Source organism: Zootoca vivipara, chromosome 1 (genome assembly GCF_963506605.1).
Source record: "Zootoca vivipara chromosome 1, rZooViv1.1, whole genome shotgun sequence".
Classification (NCBI taxonomy): Eukaryota; Metazoa; Chordata; class Lepidosauria; order Squamata; family Lacertidae; genus Zootoca; species Zootoca vivipara.
Window position 1 is genome coordinate 64,718,556 of NC_083276.1, and position 21,770 is coordinate 64,740,325.

At 40.5% G+C, this 21,770-nt stretch overlaps 1 protein-coding gene across 2 annotated transcripts in view; it reads left to right on the forward strand.

Moving 5' to 3' along the window:
* KIAA1549L (KIAA1549 like) overlaps positions 1-21,770 on the forward strand; it is a 148,907-nt gene that overhangs the window by 103,847 nt on the left and 23,290 nt on the right. For both annotated transcript variants that reach the window (XM_060275441.1, XM_060275442.1), the window contains 4 exons: positions 6,519-6,697; positions 8,865-9,082; positions 15,095-15,224; positions 19,004-19,354. In XM_060275441.1, the coding sequence (XP_060131424.1) occupies positions 6,519-6,697; positions 8,865-9,082; positions 15,095-15,224; positions 19,004-19,354 (878 nt within the window). The remainder of the gene's footprint in view (positions 1-6,518; positions 6,698-8,864; positions 9,083-15,094; positions 15,225-19,003; positions 19,355-21,770) is intronic.

Consider the following 21,770-nt stretch of genomic DNA (forward strand, 5'->3'; position numbering starts at 1 on the left):
AAATTAATTATTCTCATTCTCACTTATGCATGAAAGTTCTAAAAGAGCTCCTGCACAGAGGCGTACCTAGGGTACCAGTGTCCTGCTCCAACCCTCCTGCCCCCCCCAATAAATTTACTGCAATAGTCACATTGAAAATTACTACATTTTACATGATCCAAGTACCCGATGCATCTGGAGTGAGGGTGAGGAGAAGAGAAAGGGCAAAAAATTGCCCGCCTTTGTGTCATGGTGCAAGAAGGATGGGAAGCTTCTCCTGCGTTGCCACACACATATGCCATGCACACCAGAGTCTCCAGTGGTCTACCTTCATACCGCCTTGCCATTTCTCCTACCGCTCGGCTCCCAGCTTTTGTCTGAACTCATGACCTTACATAGATAACTGGAGACAGATTTCTTGGTTGATCTTTGTCCCCCTGCTTGGGCTTGCGGTTTCACCAGCCCCTAGGTAGGCCTCTGCTCCTGCATGACCAAATGATATGACCATGTTTTTGTTCTGTTTTTGCAGATAGAAGGCTGTTATTGCAAATGTAAGGCTGCATATGCACCATACATTTAAGTGACATTTGTTTTTCCAAAGAAATCTGAGAACTAGTTTATACTTTTCAGAGCTACGATTTCCAACACCATTAACAAATTACAATTCCCAGGATTCTTTGGGGGGGGTGTATGGGCTTCAAATATGTTTTACTTGTATGGTATGTACACAGCTTAATTAGCAAGCTGCAAGACCCAAGAAGCAAAGTATAAGCTGGAGCACACTTTGGCTATCTTGCTAAGCCTTTAATGTACTTTTTTCAATTTTTAATGTATTTCAGAAAATGCAGGATCTCAAAATCAGAATCTCTTTGTTATTCACTTTGGTTGATATGGACTCAAAGTTAAGATTGGTTCATCAGTTGTCATAGTAACAGACCAATTTTAGAATCTGTTCTTCTGGCATTTAGTTAACAGAGGAAAGTGATAACATTTGGTTACTTTTAAAATATAAACTTTATTGCAGCTCTGCTTAAAAGCTTCCCTCATTCAGGTACAGATAAGCACACAAATAGGAAACAGTTGAAATGTACATTCAAGAAACACTTCACTGAAAGGCCAAGGGATGTAGCCAACAAAGCTGTTTCAATAGCACAAGAACTTTGGCCTGTGCAACGAGACTTCCTCTTCCCATGCCCCCTCCAAATCTGTTCTATGTTCCCCCCTCCCCAACCATCCAGAGAAGATTAGGGAAGGGGAGGGATAGGAAGTTCCGTTCCATAGACTGAGGTCCTTGGGCTACTGAAGCAATTTAGTTGAACACCACCCTTAAAATTTTGGGAGAGATGACCTTCTATTCATAGTTAGAATTGCTTGTTAGGATTTTTTAATAGAAGATCAATTTAAAACCACTGTCTTTTATAGATCACCTCTTCACGGGTCACTGAGTTTTCCTGCTCACTTTCCTGCTAATAAAGACAGAACAATGTTTGCTACAGCCAAATTATGAATGTGCCTCTTCATAATATTAAAAATTGTGTTCCTTTTTGTAGATGTGCTGCAGTAACTTAGTTTAATCCTGGTCAATGAATACCTGCAAAGTTCACATAAGTTACTGGACTTTTTGCATGGAGGAGGAATGATGCATCTCCATCTCTCTTTCTCTTCCCTCCCCCAACCTTTCACCAGTCAGGTGATGTGACATGTGAGCTGGGCACTCCATGTTGGTGCCTGTTCACATGGAGGTATCACTCATGCAGGTCATACCTTTTGTTTTGAGGAAGAAAATGCTATCAATTAGCAGCAAATGGTTTTATGGTGAAAAGTATCTGTGGTTTTAATTTGAGTTATGCAGTATCTCGCATTGAGTCATTGGCAGACAAGAATTGTGTCTGCCAGGAAAAGCTTTCAATAAAGTATGTCACCAAAGGTCCCTAAGTAAGATTAGTAGTCATGGAATGAGAGGGCAGGTACCCTTATGGATCAGTAACTGGCTAAGGAACAGGAACCAGAGAGTAGGAAGAAATGGACAGTTCTCCCAATAGAGGGATGTAGAAAATAAAGTCCCCAGAAGATTGGTATTGGTATCTCCAAACTCAATAAATGAGTACTAAAATAACGAGATCATTGTAAACAAGTGTAAAGTGATGTACATTGGTGCAAAATATCTTAGTTTCCCATATACACTGATGCTTTCTTAGCCGACAGTCACTAACAAGGAATAAGACCTTAGGGTTGTAGGGTCGCTCAATGAAAATCGTGACCTGGTGAAGACTGTGTGGCAGCTGTGGAAAAGGTGAATTCCATATTCAGGATCACTAGCAAAGGGACTAAAAATAAAACTGCCAGTATCAGAATGCAAATCTGTACTACACTTGGAATACTGTGTACAGTTCACATCAAAAGATACTGAAGTGTTGGAAACAACTCCCTAGTGCAGAAAGGCTGCAACATTTGGGACTTTTCAATTTAGAGAAAAGGAAAATAAGTGAGAATGTGATAGAACTATACAAGACTATGCATGGTGAGAGAAATCGGGGTCATGCATTGAAGCTGAATGTTGTGAGTTTCAGGACTGAGCTCCAAAGCCTAGCCTGAGAGCCTTTCCAGTTTAGCTGCCTTCTCCACCAACATGTCTTTGTAACCTTGGTCTCAGATTATTTGTTCTATCAGTTGTAGGAGGGGTGGGCTGGGCTTCATGAGACTCTGCGATCCTAAGAGGTAGTACTTTTCTAGAAACATGATTAATCTCAACAGAAAAGTGCCAGTGCAATATGCAGAATATTTCAGTGAAATTCTAGTTTCTATAGTAACTAGCTCCTTCCTTGTCTAGTAAATGGTTAGTGTTGCTGTGCTTTGGAAATGAGTAGGAGGATGAAATGAATATAAAAGGACACTGTAGAACTGTATACAAGCAAAGTAAAATAATAGCTTTAGCTGAAGGATGTTTCCCTTTCCCCCTTCATTACAATAAGCAACATACACAAACAGCTGTTGCCCTCCCCATAAAGATGAATATGTTTCCCCCCCATAGGAATAATAAAAAAAACTCATTAAGGCTCCACAATTTTAAGTGAAGGCCTTTAGAATTAAGTTTGCCATAGTCTATTCAAGTACATTTCAAAATGCTGAGCATGCTGTACTTTCTGCTGTCAAGATAGTATTTTGTGAAATTATGGCAAAATGTGGGCAATCCAGTATTTCTCCCCAGCCCCATAATATGCTCCATGCACTTGTGAGAGCCTATTGGTGATTTAGATGTTGATGATTGTGGAGCTTAATCAGATTCTTCTGAGCAAACTTTGTGAAGTCACTGTGAAAGAGATAGATAAGACCAAACATAAAACTGCCCACAGTGTTTGCTTACAGTTCATTGCCATCTAAATGACAGCTTAACTTCGCCAACATTTGTAAACCACATCTTGATTTTATCGCTCATGTGTCAGTGAGATGAAACACTATAAGAAAAGTCAGATTTGTAATTTAAGTGACATTTACTGAATAAGTATTCTGTTCCAAGGATGAGAGAAATTCCATTTCCAGCTTTCTTATACAGTATTATCATAGTTTAAGGCTCATATTTTCTCACATTTAAATAATTAATTTTGGCATTGTTTTCTTCTTAAGATATGTGGTTGAGTCTGTATTTTAAGGCTAGCTTGAAAGTTTGTGCTGAAACATGACATATAATGTTGGGAAAAAATCAAAGAGCAGGATTCTGACTAAATGAAGGAATTGGGCTTGCTTATTATGTATGTGAGTCTTTAGAGAACAGGATAGGAAACACATAAAACACATTATTAGGATGTGTTTACTAATGTCATGGTGATGTCTGGTCATTTTATACCCATAGAAAGTAAGTGTAGCCTAATCTTGTATGTGTTTAACTCAAGGTCGTTGCAACCCTAACTAGATCTACTCAGAAGTAAATCCCACTGAATTCAGTGGGACCTGATCTCAGGTTAACGGGATTAGGATTGCAGTTTTAGTTTTTATAGGACTACTGCCTTGACATAGTTATTTTCTTCTTTATCCCTTATATAATATAATCTGTTCATATGTTGTGATGAATATTTTTTTGCACTCGTGGGAACTGTATCATTCAAGTGAGTGAAATAGTGTGTGAATGAATAACAGCATCCGGGATCTCTAGTACTTTTCAGTTTCTGTGGTTTCAACAAATGTACCTTATGTTGAAGACTATGGTAGTTGCAGCAGTTGAGATTCCATTTACAGGAATGTAGCCCCAAAGTAGCTCTAATGGGTTTAAGAATAGGCCTAGTGATAACATCAGATCATCCCCTTAGTCTACAGTGTCTGATAAACTGGATTTGGCCAGAGATCACTATTAGGGATTCTGTGGCCCCCCAGATGTTATTGAGTTCTCCTTCCCAGTTTCAGACAGTACAGTCAATAGTAAACAATAGTGACAGTTATAGTCCAACAACATCTGCAGGGCTACACATTCCCCAATCCTTACCTAAGCCATGATGGTAGGGTCTACCTGTGGCCTGCTTTCAGAAGCCCTTTGCAAGTGATCAGTTCAGACCTCTGCCAAGAGTAATCTGTCCCTCTCCTAGCAGCTTGCTGGGTGAATAGGGGTGGAGAAAATGGAAGAAAAGGGGAGAGGGATGTGAAAGAGGGGGGGAAGTCCATTGGCCAACTTTGGCTCAGACTCTGTCCACCACTTGCTTCAACCCTCATCCACAGTTGACATACAGACCATGATGGATATATTATTATTATTATATTTATATTTATACATACCCCCCACCCATCTGGCTGGGTTTCCCCATAGCAAAGGATTGCCTACCCTGCTTTAGAAGATTATGAACAAGCCCTACCATGAGTTTTAGGATCCCATATTGTACGCTTCTATCTTCTCTTTCACGTTTGAAGGAAGAGAAACAAATCTTCAGGTTTCACTTTATAACAAACTGTAGTCCCTTTCAATTATATACAAGTTTGGATGACTATGGTTTCCATTCTAAGCATGATTAGTTAACAAACTGGAATATCAAATGACCAGAATAACAAACCATCAAATATTGTTTGATCCTCATTTGTTTTGACCAGCTGTGGTTAGAACAAACCACAGCTCCTTGAGATAGTACATATTTGGGATCAGAGGTTTGTTTTAAAGTGAAAGCTTTCTCTCTCTCTGCTCTCACTTGCGGAGGAGGAGATGAGAGGGAGAGAATGCAAGGAACGTAGTAGTAGTAGTAGTAGAGATACTCTTTCACCATCATCTTGATAACTGAATCAGGCCTAAGACTCATTGAACAAGTGCCTGTTAGGATAGCATTCAGATGACCAGTTTATTTTGCATTCATCCTGATTGTGTTCACAAAGTTTGCTGGGAGGTATATGATATTGGTTATGATCTGTTTACATGGAGATAATATGATTTTGCATCAAGTAATTGTTGTTGTACACTTTCCAGTGCATTTACTCATCACTTTCCTAACATCAAAAAGTCTGTTTAGTTTTGTTTTAAAAAAGAGGGTTTGTTGCACAAGAGCACCAAATTCACTTTCATTGCACTACCCGAAGGCTCGTATGCAATTGAATTTCACCCACAAAATAATTACCATCTGTAAATGCCCCATACTGTACACATTGCTATGCCGACTCAGTGTCACAAAATGTAATGTGCAGGCATCACCAGGTAAATACACTGGAACAATATTTGGGAGAAGGCTTTGGCACTGTGCATTCTGAATATGAGCTAAAATAAGCTGTAGGTTTATTTGTCTTCTTACATTTTAAAGATGTATCATAATAAATTCTTAAAACGTATAGTGTAGGGCAGGCATCCCCAAACTGCGGCGCTCCAGATGGCCCTACAACTCCCATGATCCCTAGCTAACAGGACCAGTGGTCGGGGAAGATGGGAATTGTAGTCCAAAACATCTGGAGGGCCGAAGTTTGGGGATGCCTGGTGTAGGGTATTGTTTAGCCTTCCATATGCAACACCCCCCTTAATTGTTTGGAGTTTAATGCATATGATTTACCTGTATGCTCAGCAGCCTACTTTAAAATAAACCCTCCTTTATTGAAGTATCTGCTTAAAAATCATAATGCCTTGCATGACAAAACCCCAAACAGATTCATTGGCTTTGAAATCTAACTCTGGTGTGTTTATTACAATCAGGGGTCCCCAACCTTTTTGGAGCCTGGAGGCACATTTGGAAATCCACGAAACCTTTATGGGCACACACACACAAAAATGCAGATTTCACTGACGATAACTGGTGATGCTCAGAACCCCCAGGCAAAACATGCACACCCACCCCAAAATAAATAAAGCAGACAAAAAAATTAGGCAACCCTCAAGGAACCAACCATAAAAGGCCAAAACTCATTTTTTAAAAAGAGGACTTTGGTGAGTAGCAGGGATATCTGTTTCTGGGGTGCTGTGGTACCCACAGGCACATGTTGGGGACCCCAGGATTACATGCAATTCATTTTCACTTTCCTCCTCACCAACTCAGAATTGAAATGCCCAAATCATATGCTGACTTAATCCTAATATGTTTTAGTGCCCACAAGTGATGAAGAGGAGGGAGATATGCTCTTTGATAGCATTGCCAAGTCTGCCATTGATCCCTTCGACACATCTTCTGGATCTGTACAGTTGATTGCCATAAAGCCTGTAGCTTTGCCTCCCGCACACACATCTTCAGACAGGAATCAGGAAACGGCTGTCCTTAATGGAGAGGTAAGATTGTATCCTATAAAGTTGTGTGACCATTTATGCATTGGCGGGTCTTTAAAGCAAGTGCTCAAGAGGAGAGTAATACAGTACAGGGCAACTGGCTACCAGACCCAGTTGACAATGACTGGAAAGCTAGCCCCCAGTGGGGAATGTTTTGTGGCTTGTGGTGTTCAAAGGTTGTATGTGGAGCTGCCTGAGGAAGAGGAGAGTGTCAGCTAAAGACCATTGAGGTTGTGGTTGCAACCTCTGAAGGCAAGGATGAAAAAAGAGAGAGAAGGGAGTATCCGCCTTTTGGGACTGCTAAGATGGGATAATTTCATTATGGTGAAATCATGCAAAAAGTTATTTTCTCCTTTTTTGTGTTGCCTTATGAAAACTACCCATAGTCATACTACTCAGTATGTATGACAAATGGAAGAAGAAGAAGAAGAAGAAGAAGAAGAAGAAGAAGAAGAAGAAGAAGAAGAAGAAGAAGAAGAAGAAGAAGAAGAAGAAGGGCAGCAAAACTACGAAGAGGGACCCCTCTGTCAATCTTAGAATTTAAGAGTGTGTGCAGGGATGGAGGTGATTATCACATATTTGGTGGCCTAAGTTGTTTAGGGCTACAAACACTTAGGTGAGCAACTTACATTGGGATCAGAAGTGAAGAGGCCATAGCTGGCAAATGAGTCAGAGCTGGCCAGTTGAGTCTCCAGTATCAGTCTTGGATACAAGAGTACTCCCAAATTATAGAACAGTTCTGTGGAAAGGAAATTCCACAATCTAGGAACTGGCACAGAGAATGCATTCTGAGGGTTATGAAACTACCAAGAGGACTTCTGCTGATCTTAATACCTGTAGTTTCACATATTTGAGGCCTAAGTCATTTTGGAATAGTTGAAGTTTCTGAGTTGTCTTCAAGGTAATGTAAAGCACATTGCAGTAATCCAACTTAGAAGTTGCCAGAGCGTGGAGTACCGTGACCATGTCATCTCTGCCCCAAAAGGGCTGCAAACCAGCCATAGTTGAGAAAGGCATTCCTAGCCCATAAAGGCCACCTGAGTCTCTAGTGAGTGACAATGTGGGACCCAGGAGCACTCCTAGGTTACAGACTTGGCTCCTTCCAGGGGAGTGTACCCAGTCCAGGACTCCCCAGTCTCCCCATATTTCTTTCCACATTCGCATTTAAACTGATGTATATTTGATATTTTTCAATTGACACTGAAGACCTGCAAGAGGGGGAAATTCCCACAATTTGCACATAATGAAATGGAAAGGGGGCAGCCTTTATTTTATTCAGCGCTCCATACATCAGGCTCTGTTTGCGCAATGAATACACACTTTACATAAAAGACCTATTTGTTTAAAAACTTAATTCTGGTGCAAAGTTGTGGTTGGAGGGATATAGGGATAGCCATCAAAGTACCCTCCATCAACCATGGCTAGCATGGTCAACAATCAGGGATGATGGGAGCTGTGGTCCAGCATCATCTGCAAAGCTCTGTTTTGTCTATTCTCAGTATAGAGAAAGGGCTAGTTATATCTTCACATTACTGCACATTGTGATAAGAGCCAATCCAGATCGTGGACTCACATTTTCATTGGCTAAAATGAATGCTGTTCTAAATAAAGCAGATTTGAAATTCCTCACAGTCAGCTGCCTACTCCCTGCTGTAAATCACTGCTCACACTTGTGGTCTACTCATGTTAGTAATGGTAATGAACACAGATGAGTTTGAGGTTCTTCTTCCATAACCTGGAAAAAACTTGCAATGTACGATTTTCCATTATAGGCACTTAGAGCAGTGATCTTGCATGCATTCATTGCTATGACATTTCACTGCCAATGTGAGTAGACTGTTAACATGATTTGCAGAAGTGAGCTGGGAGTTGAATGTAGGAGAACTGTCAGATTTCCTTGTTATTTTGAGATTTGCCTGATGTTGAGGTCTGGCATAGGTAGTTGAGGATAGTTTCTCATTTTTATCACCATTGTAAACTGTGGATTAGACACTACTGCCTGAGGTTTGATCTAGGGATAATTGCCAATTCTACCAAAATGGAAACTTAAATGCCTACTCATAGATAATCTATAGGCTATAAAATAATTGGCCAAATGTCAACAAGACTTAATCAGAGGGTTAATCTGAACAAATAGATTTGATTATAATAATTATTTTTTGTTTGTCAGGTTAACAAAGCCTTGAAGCAGAAATCTGATATAGAGCACTATCGCAACAAATTACGCCTGAAAGCCAAGCGAAAAGGCTATTATGACTTTCCCCAAGTTGATAATAACAAAGGCTTAGCAGACAGAAAAAAGATGTATGAAAAAGCACAAAATGAAATAGATCATATTTTGGATCCTGATACGGATGGATCTTCTCCGTTTGTAGAACCCAAAAACAGGTGAGTGTTTGGTATATATTTTTGTCATCTCTCACATCATTTCCACCTCTACTATAAAAAGGTAACTCATGAGGAGTAGTGTCAATTGGCAGAATGGCAGCATGGAGTGACAAGGTTTTTTGCATATGAAGAATGTTCCCATGTCTGCCTTCTTTCCCCTGTTTAATGATTTGACATTTCCTTGAGATGATTGGTGCTTTATTTATTTATGAATGTATTAAGCTGTAATATGATGATAAAAGAGTTGAAAAGCAATATGGCTGTTGGGATAACATTCTCTTTTTTCCTACCTATTGATCAGACCTCAGAATTACTATTATCTCTTGACACCAGGAGAGGGATGCTGGTCTGCCCTGGAGTGTGCTGTGGATGTTGGAAAAATAGATGACAGTGCAACCACTTTCAAATGCTGATGTTACAAGCTAATGACTTCTCCATTTTTGCCTATGTTAGCAAGAAGCAAAAGTAAAATACTTTTAAGGAACGTAATTGTTGTTACGTGGACGGAGTCATACCTTTCTCGTAAAAAGAATGGTTAAGTTTATGCTAAAGTCTATTTTTATAGAGCAGGGTTTCCAAAATTTGAGTCTCCAGCTGTTTTTGGACTACAACTCCCATAATCCCTAGCTAGCAGGAACAGGAAACCCTGCTGTAAAGAGCTTTAGATAGGTGATTCTGTGGGTTGCATTGCCCCCCCCTTTTAATGTAATTAATAAATTATTAATGGATTTGTATTAAAACACAAGAGGTAATATGTGACATCTGTTGGAATTTTCTGTATTTTCTTAATATTCCCCATATGAAATTGTTGCTTTCTTAGTTCAATGTACTTATTCTTATTAAGGACAGATAGTTGTGCTGGTGTCTCTTAGTATTGTAATAAACAAGAACCATTAACTTTCATTCTGGCCATTAATTTTTTTATTGCGGCTGTCCTTCATGGGCTTTTGACTATAAGATAAGCAGAAAAACTTCAGCACATAGAAAGTCGGAAATTGTATGGATATCATATAGAATGCTCAGTTCTACTATGCAAGACTTAGGAAGAAAATATCATTTTCTCTCTGACACCCAGCTGCCAATTAGAAATTGCAAGTTTTGGAACAAAAATTCCCACCCATTGTCTGTCAAGCAAGCAGAAGTGTCTAGAAAGAACTTTTCTGCTCAAGAGCAATGAGAACTAAACTGTTACTCTATTGTCACCTGTTTTCTCAGACCAGGAGGGATTAAGAACTGTAAAGTGAGTTTTCTACCTGGAATTGTTTACAGCAAGCACCCCCAAACTGCGGCCCTCCAGATGTTTTGGCCTACAACTCCCATGATCCCTAGCTAACAGGACCAGTGGTCAGGGATGATGGAAACTGTAGTCCAAAACATCTGGAGGGCCGAAGTTTGGGGATGCCTGGTTTACAGTTCTTCCTCCAGCCCATATAGGTATCCCTGAATCAGTACCTGAGATGCAGGGCTCTCCGCTCAAGATCTGCCTGCAACGCCTGTGCAGAGAAGTCAAGGAAAATGTAGCGTAGAGTTTCTGGAATATCTTTGGTATATAAAGAATGGTGAGATCCAACAGCTTTTATGCAAATTGGAGCCTGGCTAAAATTAAATAAAAAAGAAAGTACAGTAAAAGTGCCAGAGAAACATAATTCTAAGGTGATTCAGGTTAGCAAAGAAGAAAGATTCTTGATTGGTGGGTCTGGTGCCATTGCTGGGACATTAGGGCTTTGTACAGGTCTCCAGTGAAGGAGGCAAGTGGAATTGTTACATATGCACAGTAGAAGATAAGATAAAGTTTGAATTATACAGTAGCTTCTTCTATTAGCATAGGCTATCTTAGGAATATAAATGAAGCAGGCAGAAGTTTTATATTAATGTACACAGTGGAAGTGATATAGCCCTGGAATCATGACTGGAAGGTTAGAAAGTATCAAAGGAGCAAGAAATCCTTAATGCATATTTAGCATGAAGTTTTACTATTGAGCCAGTAAATTTTATTATGTACTCTGGGATTTGCTTGCTGGTGCACAATGTAGAAAGAGGTCATGGTGTATGTGTTCCATGATTTTTAATGTTTTATTTGTTGTTTAAGAGAAAGGAGCTTCCTTATTCTAATCCATTTTGCCCAATAATTCACTCACAAATAGTGGTAAAGGTTTTGTGGGGGTGGGGTGGGGGGTGGGATGTAGGGAATATTCACAAATTCAGACGTTATTCAGGATTGGATGTCATTTTGGGTTAGGAATACCCACCTTTTGCAGAAGGGTATTGAATTACAGGTATTTTTTCATGTTTACTTAGTAGAGAAGTTCAGATTTTAATCAATTAGATATTTGCTCTTTGTAAAACAGTATACAACATCTATAGGTTAAATCATAAAGACATTAAGAATCTTTTCCTCCACATTCCTCCTCTGCAGCTACTGTTACTATTCCCTCTTGTCTTGGTACTTCAAAATGTGAAGGAATAAAACTTGTCACCAAATAAATTATTCACACAGTGGCCTTCGCACATTCATATTTTTGTATAACATCACTCTAAAAACATTTACAAATTATCAGTGCTACTAAATAAACTGAGTTGTACATGGACCAGGTCCCCAGCCCAGCCCTATAGATTCCTTAGAGTATTGTTCATCACGTAGTCAGTGTTTTAAAATGCTGCAGTTGTATTCCCTGTCGACAATGACTAACCTATGCTTGTGCCAGTTGTTCATGTTGATACCTCCCTTCTCATTAGTGAATCTTCCTTAAATCAGCTAATTGGCAATCTCAGGGCAATTTCACAAAGACTGCTCATTATATGTACTGTTCTTGATTCCCTCCTCCCCTTCCTTAATAGTTTCACAATTAGGTCAAGGGTGTGAATCTGCCTAAAATTATCTGAAAACAGTGTAATTTTTTAATCACAGAAGTGTAGGGCCAGTGTCAGTCCCACCCTGCTGTACCTCACACAGGGAGGGACATGTTAAGCTGTCCAGTCCTCACTGGCTCCAGTAGTTCTTTGGGAAAAGGAGGTGACAGCCTATGCAACAGTGCATTCTGACAGCAATTTGACTTGGGTTTGCAGGCAGTTCTGTCCCCTGGAATTAACTTGCCTCTCTGCCCTCTAATGGTAGCTACAGGGGAACTCTAGAGACTTTATTCCCTTAGAAAAAACTCATACCACCTCCCTGAATTACCTCCTTGCCTCATTCCTTCCACATTTCTAGCTCCTTTCACTAGAAGATAGAAGGGGGAAGTGCAACACGAATTCTACCCAATTAAGGGGTTTGTGGAGGCTGGAAGCTCCCTAAAATCCCTTTGCAGAGTGTGTTATTTCAGGTGGGATTGAATCATAGACTGGGAAATTCCAGTTGCACAATTAAAGTCGATTTGAGGTCTTCCTCAACAAACCCAGTTCCTCAGAGGGTTCAACTTTTTTTTAAGGAAAGGGAAAGTGATTTGGGGGGGGGGAATGCACTGGAGGAAATCTAATTAAATGAATCAGTTTAGATATAGAGACAAACTTCCTCATTTTCTTCCACACACTTGGGTTTGCCTCTGTTTTAGTCATGGCTGGTGCCCTTTGGAACTGGCAGGGCAAAAGGCAAGGAGACCAACAATAGGTGAAGGCAGAGACAGTGGCAGACAAAGTGAACTAATCTGAGGGAAAAGTTGCTGTATGAAACTTGTTATTAATTGTACTTTTTATAACCTAGTATTCTGCTTTTCTGTTTGCAGATTAATGTTTCAAGGTTGAGGATTTTGTGGTACTGAATTCTTAAATAAATTATTTTATACATTTGCAATGCATGTATGAAAATTCTAGCATTTCCATATTTTCCTCCCTCACCTCAAACCATTCCCACTAAGACAGGCATGGCCAAACTTGGCCCTCCAGCTGTTTTGGGACTACAATTCCCATCATCCCTGACCACTGGTCCTGCTAGCTAGGGATGATGGGAGTTGTAGTCCCAAAAGATCTGGAGGGCCGAGTTTGGCCATGCCTGCTCTAGAGCTTTCAAGACCCACCAGCATTATAGTTTGCACTCATGGTCTATGTAGATGCCCCACTCTGGTCTTAAGACCTGCTGTTCAGCTACGAAGTAGGTCAGAAACTCTGCCTTCCACTTTTATCTTAGCTTCTGTCTTGCTTATTTTCTACCCCCAGTGAGTCATCTGATAGATGTTCATTGTTAGTCTGGTTTATTGTCAAATTTGTGTCACAGAGAAAAATGGGCACCTTTTCAGCATCCATCATCCATTTTCACAGCATAGTGCTCTGTCATAACTGTGGGACGATTGCTTGATTTTCTTAGAAATAACTGGAGAGCTTCAGATTAAATGATGCTACTTATTGATGTTCTTCATGGACTATGTGTACTGATGGTATAGTGATAACCAGTGCCCTTTTTCTAAAAAAAATGTTTAGTGGTACAGTAATACCTCGGGTTACGAACGCGATCCGTTCCGGATCGCAGTTCGTAACCCGAATAGTTCGCAAACCGAGCGCTATGGGGCGCCGCCATTTTGCGCATGCGCAAAGCGCGATTTGCGCGATTTGTGCGCTTTGCGCATGCGCAGATCGCGCGATCGCGCGCAGCTTATGCGCAAATCGCGCGATCGCGCGCGTGCGACTTATGCGCGCGCGCGCGGGGCGAAAACACTTCCGGGTTTGCGCAGTTCGTAACCCGAACTGTTCGCAAACCGAGGTGGTCGTAACCCGAGGTACGACTGTACTCTCATTGTCCTACTCACATTGAAATACTGCCCCTCAATGAGGCCAAACTTAGATTCACAAAATGTTTAGGGGTATGTGTACCCCTGCGTCCCCCCAGAAAAAAAGCACTGGTGATAACAAGATTTGGGAAATTTAGGACTGTTTCTTTTGTGCTAGATCTGGGGCTGATGGGAGTTGTAGTTCAAAACAGTTGGGGGGCACTAGGTTGGTTAAGGCTAGTATGAACTGTGTTACAAACTGTGTTATTAGAAGTGTATTGTTTCTTGAATGCTATTTCTTAAAATAAACATAGCAGTTTTTAAGAAGGTTGATTTTGAAATGCTTACAGTGTGCTAGCAAGGAATCAGTTTGAGTGTGACATGAACTATCCATGAGTCCCTGGTAGGCAAATTGCTCGAGGAAAAGCCACCACCCAGTTACCCTTTTTGTCCTTTTGTTTGCTAATTTTGCACATCAGTTTTTTAAATTCACATGCCGTGATCATGTGTTAGTCCCTGTCCTTGGGTGATCAGACTTCAGTCCAACAATGCAGTTGCTAAGGGTTTGGAATACTGTACTGAAAAAGGTTGGCACCTAGCTGAATGGTTAGCGAGACTGAATGGTATGTGAGACAGTATGAATATGCATTGGATGATTTTCAAGCACATCAGGCAAATCCATCATTATTGCAGGTTATTATATGGAAATGAATAAAGAAATAACTGGTGTATAGTTAAATCAGTTTAAAATTGCAGAGTTATACACAGATCTTCACAAAGAAGAAGCATTCCAATATTTGTCTGGAGTACATTGTCTAATAAATTCTAGTTGTTTGTTTCCAAGTGCTTCAATCTTTGGTCTTCATTGAAGCAATCAATATATAATTTGACTTGATGACTGCCAATGTGTAACTGAATATGCATGGGTATGTATCAGTGTAACTACTTAGCTTGGAGACGAGTGGGAATTGACAATTTAGATTCCCCCCCCCCCCAGAACTCGGAGCATAAAGACTAAAGCGACATCCTACTGCGGAAGATGCACCTCTTTACTCTGGCTTTTAACACCTGATGTGTATATATTTAGGACTCACCTTATTTCCGTAATTTTAAGTTGTTTTTAAAGTGTTCTTAGTCTCATGTTTCAATTATTGCAACCTGCCTTGGGACCTTGGGGTGAAGGGCAGGTAATAAACTGTTGTAGGTAATAATAATAATAATAATAATAATAATAATAATAATAATAATAATTATAAATAAATAAATAAATAAATAAATAAAACTGGCCTCATTTAAATACTGTATTCTTCTGCAGGCAACAAATGAAGAACTCTGTTTACCGAAGCAGGCAGTCTTTGAACAGTCCAAGTCCAGGAGAAACTGAAATGGATCTGCTTGTTACACGAGAGAGACAAAGGCGTGGTATCCGCAACAGTGGATATGATGTACGTGCATGCAAAATCCATTCACTACAAGTTGCATTGGAAGCGTAACAAACATTAGAACAGTCCTAACAAAACAATCTACCTAGTGTGAAAGTGCTTAATAGCCAGTGCTTTTTTTCTAAAAAGAAAGTTTAGGGGTACTCTCATTTTCCTACTCATATTGAAATACTGCCCCTCAATGAGGCCAAACTTTATTACAGCAAGAGCCAGCAATACAAAACAACACAACTCCAAACAGAAGATCAGCAATATCATCATCGGAGGGCAGGACAAATTGCTATAATATGTTATTCAATAAAAGAGATTTACGTTTTTTAATAGCTAAGGTGCAAAATTTGGCCACAGCGTAGGATACTGAGCTCGAAGAATCTTCCAAAAGGAATTTATGTAATGTTTCAGGGGGAAATTCCAGATAATATTGCAAGGATGTGAATTTTGATAATAGGGGTAGAATGAGTCGCGGTTGTTCTATACTATACAGTTCACAAAATAAAAGAATGTGAATAGCAGATTCCACCTTATTGGACATGCATGGGCAAAAGCGCTCATCGATTGGTACGTGCAAGAATTTGCCGTGTAAAACAGCTGAAGGCATTGCATCAAATCAAGCTCTGGAGAAGGCCCATCTATAAGATTCATAAGTAATATTGGATAGATACGGGGCAGCTGCCAAATTAGGCCAAGATTTTAAACACCTGGATAGATACGGGATATTGGATAGATACGGGGCAGCTGCCAAATTAGGCCAAGATTTTAAACAGGGAGTAAGGCATCTTCTTTTTGCAGTTCAATATCGAAAAGCTAATGAAGCCAAACTTATATTCACAAAATGTTTACGGGTATGCATCCCCCTGCGTGTCCCCCCCCCGAAAAAGCACTATTTATAGCTACTTCCTTTTTAGCAACGGCTAGAGCTGATTTTATGCATTTTTTTGGTCTTCAGGTTTCAGGGTGTGTGTTTTTTTTTTAAAAAAAATCATATATTCACTTCAGTAGAAGGCATTGAAAAGGCAGTTCCTGAAGTCAAGCTTGAATAACAGCAGTTCCTTTGTTCATTTTAAACATCCACTCAGGCACATGCCCTTTCCCAAAAGCTCAAGGTGCTTACAATCCAAGTAGACTGTTGATGTGACAATATAAGGCTGCTCCTTACAATCTTGTCGAACCTTCCACACATTTTGTTAGTATAAAGGTAAATAACAAAAAGGAAAAAGGAAACCCAAATTCCTACACAATATTTTATTGATTCTGCTGATATGATACAATTCTGCAGTCATACTGTCACAGAAGGGTGTTGGCTACTCCCGAGTAAGCACTCCACACATCGTCTGGGTTTTCAGAGTTTTATTGTGCATGCTATATACAGTGGTGATATGTCTCAAATCATGTCTGCTCTGCATGGGGCAGAAGCCCGCAATGGTGTCTCGCGGGCTCTGATCCCCCTTTTAAGACTGGGTATCCAAACGCCCCTCCTCCTGGGCTCTACAGTTACTCCATGATCCCAAACTAGGCTCCTGAGGTGCCGTTCTACCTCCCTCCTCCTTTCCAGCCCCTGCTGAAGCTAGCTCCTCCCCTGCTTCCCTGCTACCAACCTGGAGCTGAGCCTCCAGGACTCTGCAGAGCCCTGGACCCGTCTTTACCACTTCCTGTTCCTGGTTTTCCCTCCCAGACTTGCTGCTCTCCCAGCTGGTGGAAGTAAGCAGAGTGGGCTGCTCTCTGCAAGCCCTCTCTCTTACACATACCATATCAACCAAGCTTAGAATAGGCATCTGGATCCTAAAAGCCTCAGCTTTCTTTTGTTATTTAAACCACTTTCTAGCACTTATGGTGACAAAAACAGTCTTGGGAAAATATGTCCCCCAGCAGTGCCCCATCAGAAGAGCTCAGCGGCTGAAGCAAAGCATAAGGAATCTGATAGTCCTTAAGGTCCTTTGCACCCAAGTTGTTTAGGGCTTTGTGAATTAACACCAGGCCGCATCACAGTCAAGCCCACACTACAGTGTATTCTGTTGGCTGCAATACAATGCCTCTATCAAACCTAATTTCAATGGTTGGGGGGGATCCAGGGGGCCATGCCAACCCCCCACTGCATGCATGGGTGCACCTATGGGGGCATGGTTGGTGATCCCTGGTCTTGGCCTTTTCAACGGTGGCCTAGAGTGCAGCAGTTGCAAGAAAAGAAAAGGGCAAATTCTATGTTAGGGACTGAATAAAAGCAGCCCCTGCTGAATGAATACGCTATCTGCCAGATCACAAATATAGAAAGCAAGGATTGTAATGCCCATGATGTAATAAATACCCTATCTATCCACTGAAATATAGTGTGCTCCTTTGCCAAGGTGAGGGAAACTGTGAAACATCAAAAAAATATTCACAAGAGTACGTTTGTGATGGGATTGTCCATGTTTTGACACTGCCTGTCAGAACAAATAAATCGTAATTTGCCGTGTAACAGGGATTATGGCCTGCTATGCTCCAGTGTGCTTCATTGCAACAGAAATTTAAAGGGACAGCCTATTTTAAATCTGTTTTTAAATTTAACTGCTTCAGGTGAAAAGGGGGCTTTTAGAAAAATACTGATAAAATGCTAGATAGGTAGCTTTTCTCTGATTCACTCTTTCCTGGTAGCTGTTTCCCTTTTGTAAAAGGCTGTTTTGGTATGTTAGCTTCCTTTGGCTTTCCTTTTGGCAGCAGAAGCATGATACAAAAGTGAAGTGAAACTATTTTGCGGGGGGGGGGGGGCTTTATTTATTCACGGCTTGCATTTATATACTGCCTTTCTCCTAAGGCAGTTTACAATTTAAAATATTAATGCAAACAAATAGTACAAAATGTTTTTAGGCCTACATGAGGAGCAGATGGCAGATGCTATTTGCAGAGCATCTTTTAATATTTAGTAGTATAAATGGATCCTTGTGCTTAGCTGGAAGACTGCTTGCATGTTTAGCCTATTTACATGTACTGTATAAAGTAATGTTTCAAGTCCAGTGCTCCTGCACCAACAGCCTCTGTGCAAGCAACTCCCAGCTCCCCATGTAGGTAACAGAAGTGGCAAACAGGTATTTTGAGTTCAATCCTCCCCACCTGCAAATGAGAGTTTGTCATAGGTTTGTAACTTGCCTAACATAATTTATTAAATATATACATTATCCTGTAATATTGAGCAGCTCATAATAGACTGAATAGAGTGCTGAACTGAGTTGTCAAATTAAATCACACCGTGAGTGAAAATGATATATATTTTGTTCAGAACTTGCTTATAGGTCTATGAAACTTTGCAGTCTGTGCTTGTGTAACACTAGCACAACTGGGGAGATGGAACGGTCCCCTCACAGTGCAAATGCTGACACAGGAAGTTGCAGAGGAGCTGTGAGAGGACAGAAATAACTTAAGTACCAGTGATGGGAAGGGGTCATTCTGACTGAAATGGATCTCTAGAAGTAGAGCTGCAGAGGGAGGGAGAAAGGCAGGCAAGCACTGGGAATATTTGAGTCATTTGCCCCTCTGACTTCATTTATGACATGATTCTACAACCAATTCTCCAGCCATTCATCAGCTGAACAACACATGTGGTAAAGACAATCATTTCATGGTTTCTGAAATAGCTGTCCATTATAGATAGGTGTTGATAGGCCAAATGAGGTTGATAAAGAAAATGTAACACTTTATGAAAGTAAAATGTAATCACTTCTTATGACTTAGACATAGACAGGATTTTTACTGAATTAACCCCCCACCCTTTTGCATAGTTGCCCAACTTTCTCTGTTATATCCAACAGACTGAGCCTGAAATGATAGAAGAAACAAATGTTGACCGTGTCAATGAGCCCCGAAATTATAACAGAGCTCATCAAGCAAAAGGCCATTCAGAGACATCGACTCTGAGTTCCCAGCCATCCATTGATGAAGTCAGACAACAGATGCACATGCTACTGGAAGAAGCCTTTAGTTTGGCCTCAGCAGGTCATGGAGGACAGAGCAGGCAGCAAGATGCATACAGTTCTACACAGCAGTTGCCATACTCTGAAGTTGTGACCAGTGCTCCTGGTACCATGTCTCGACCCAGAGGGGGAATACAGTGGGTGCCTACCTATAGACCAGAAGTGTATCAGTACAGTTTGCCAAGGCCTGTAAGTGACCACTTATATGTGTTATACTGAGAGCTGTTGTTGAAATGCCAGAATTTGGACTTTAGGAAGTCTCTCTTCTGGCCATCACATACTTCATGTAGTGGCTTGAAGATTCTGCTGGGCTGTATGAATGATCTTCAGTTTTCATCCTCATTATCTTCCTCCTCATATTAAATTTCTATACTTCATCCAAGGATCACAGGGCAGTTTACAGTATGAAAACACAAAAATACATGACAAGCAAAACAATAACCCCCCCACCCCAGTTAAAAGGCCATAGGTTGTTTAGTCAAAGTCCTGGGAGAAGAGGAATGTTCTAGATTAGTTTTGAGATGAATAACCCAAGTTGGCTTTATCCAATAGGAATTAACTTACTGTGCTTAAAATAAGCAGAGTAAGAGCTTGTCCACATATTTGCTTGTCCTGTGGGTCCGAGAGATCTTCCACTTGTCCTGTGCTTTCTAGGTACAGATCTGAGTGGTTTTTCCATTTTCCCCACTGCTTTCCCCAGGAAAACCCACTGTTTACCTCGTAATTGGAATAAATGTCAATCCGCAGAAAAACCTTTTGGAAAGCAGGACGACAAGCAGAAGTGTGGGAGAGCCCTAAAAGTCAAGTTGGCTTTAAAAAACCCAGCATTTATTAGTGACCTGCTGTGGATATCATGCTAAACAGTAATTTAGCATTATAAGAATGAGCCGCAGCTTGCCTCAGGCGTAGATTCAAAGAGGTGTTTGGAAGCTGTTTCTGCTTAACTACAGCTTGTTGTGTTGTTTGAACCAACAAACTGCGATCAAACTGTGGTTAATATTCACAAGCCAAGTTCAAAATTGCTTTGAAAGCTTCTGAAGTACTTCTTGAAGTTGTGGTAGAGAGGGAGGGAGAAGCATACTAGCCTGAGTCTTACTTTGACTGGTTCTCACCATGCTAAACTATGCGTTAGCATGATGCCCAAATGCAATGTGTATTGAGAATGCAGCTTTATTGGCAGTTTTAGATAGATAATTGCTTCTTGTTATTGTCCTGGCTCCTAATAATGAGGTTAGTGATGGGCTACAATAAAGTGGACATAAGGGAGAAATGCAAAGGCTTTCCAGGTGTTTCCGGTGGCAAAGTCATTGGATTCACAGATATGTATTGCCAAATTACATCCAAATATGAGATGCCTTATGCTAAACCAACACTATGAAGTTTAGACAGGCAGAATCTATGGTTGGGATATGTTGACAATCCAGGAGAGGAATCTTATATTCCATCTTGGTGCTGCTACATAGTCAGAATAACAAGATCTTATGATTAAAGAGCCACCTTGAGATTCAGGAGATTTTATTTATTTATGCTGTCCTCCTTCATTCAGAGCAGTTGTGATGAAAAAAAGGACCCATAATGTCATGTATACTTAAGAAATTTCCCATGAGACACTGCGAAAACTGTTATCTATGTGCTTCCAGTCTTGTGGGCTAGGTTGTCTATCACCTACACTTTAAAAAGGGAGACAGGTGCATGATTAATCCCATTCCTTTTCTCAACAGTTAAATACGAACAAAAATGTTTTTTCTGCCTGAGCTAAGTCAATTATGAATCACCTCATTGATGTAAAGATAGGCTATAGCAAACCTGCTGGGGTTGTTCCTGGGAAATGTGACTAAACAGAAGCAGCTGGTGATCTCCAGCCCACCTACACCTTGAAGAAGTTATTCACAAAGAAAGAAAGAAAGAAAGAAAGAAAGAAAGAAAGAAAGAAAGAAAGAGCTTTAAAGTTTCCTTCCTTTCCCTGTGTTGATTTCAGAGAATCTAGCCAGCCCAATCTGTATTATTTACTAAGGCCCAAAGTACATATTGCTAAAGGTATTTGGGCACCACCAATTCACAGTTCTCCATTATGTGTAGTTGGGAAAAATGGTTGCTGTTGATATCATCACAGCAGAAGGCTTAACCTGAGAACATCTCCACCATTATTATTCTTTTATTTTATTTTAAAAAATACATATTACTGGGGAGACATGAGGAAAGTGTGGGTTAGCAAATTCCCCATGACATGTTCCATTTTTGTTAGAGGTGCAATCACTACCTTTCTCATTCATCTCTCTCTTTGAAGTATTTACTCAGAAGAAGCATTTACTCTTGCCTTGGCATGGTTTAGAGCAGGCATCCCCAAACTGCGGCCCTCCAGATGTTTTGGCCTACAACTCCCATGATCCCTAGCTAACAGGAACAGTGGTCGGGGAAGATGGGAATTGTAGTCCAAAACATCTGGAGGGCCAAAGTTTGGGGATGCCTGTTTTAGAGTATCCAACTAGATAGTTATACTTTGCCCACTGCCTGCCATTGTAGAGAGTTACATTAGTTTTTGCAGACATGTCCTAATGATCTTGCCTATGTGTAATATATCCTGATGCAGCCTGAACACTTTCTG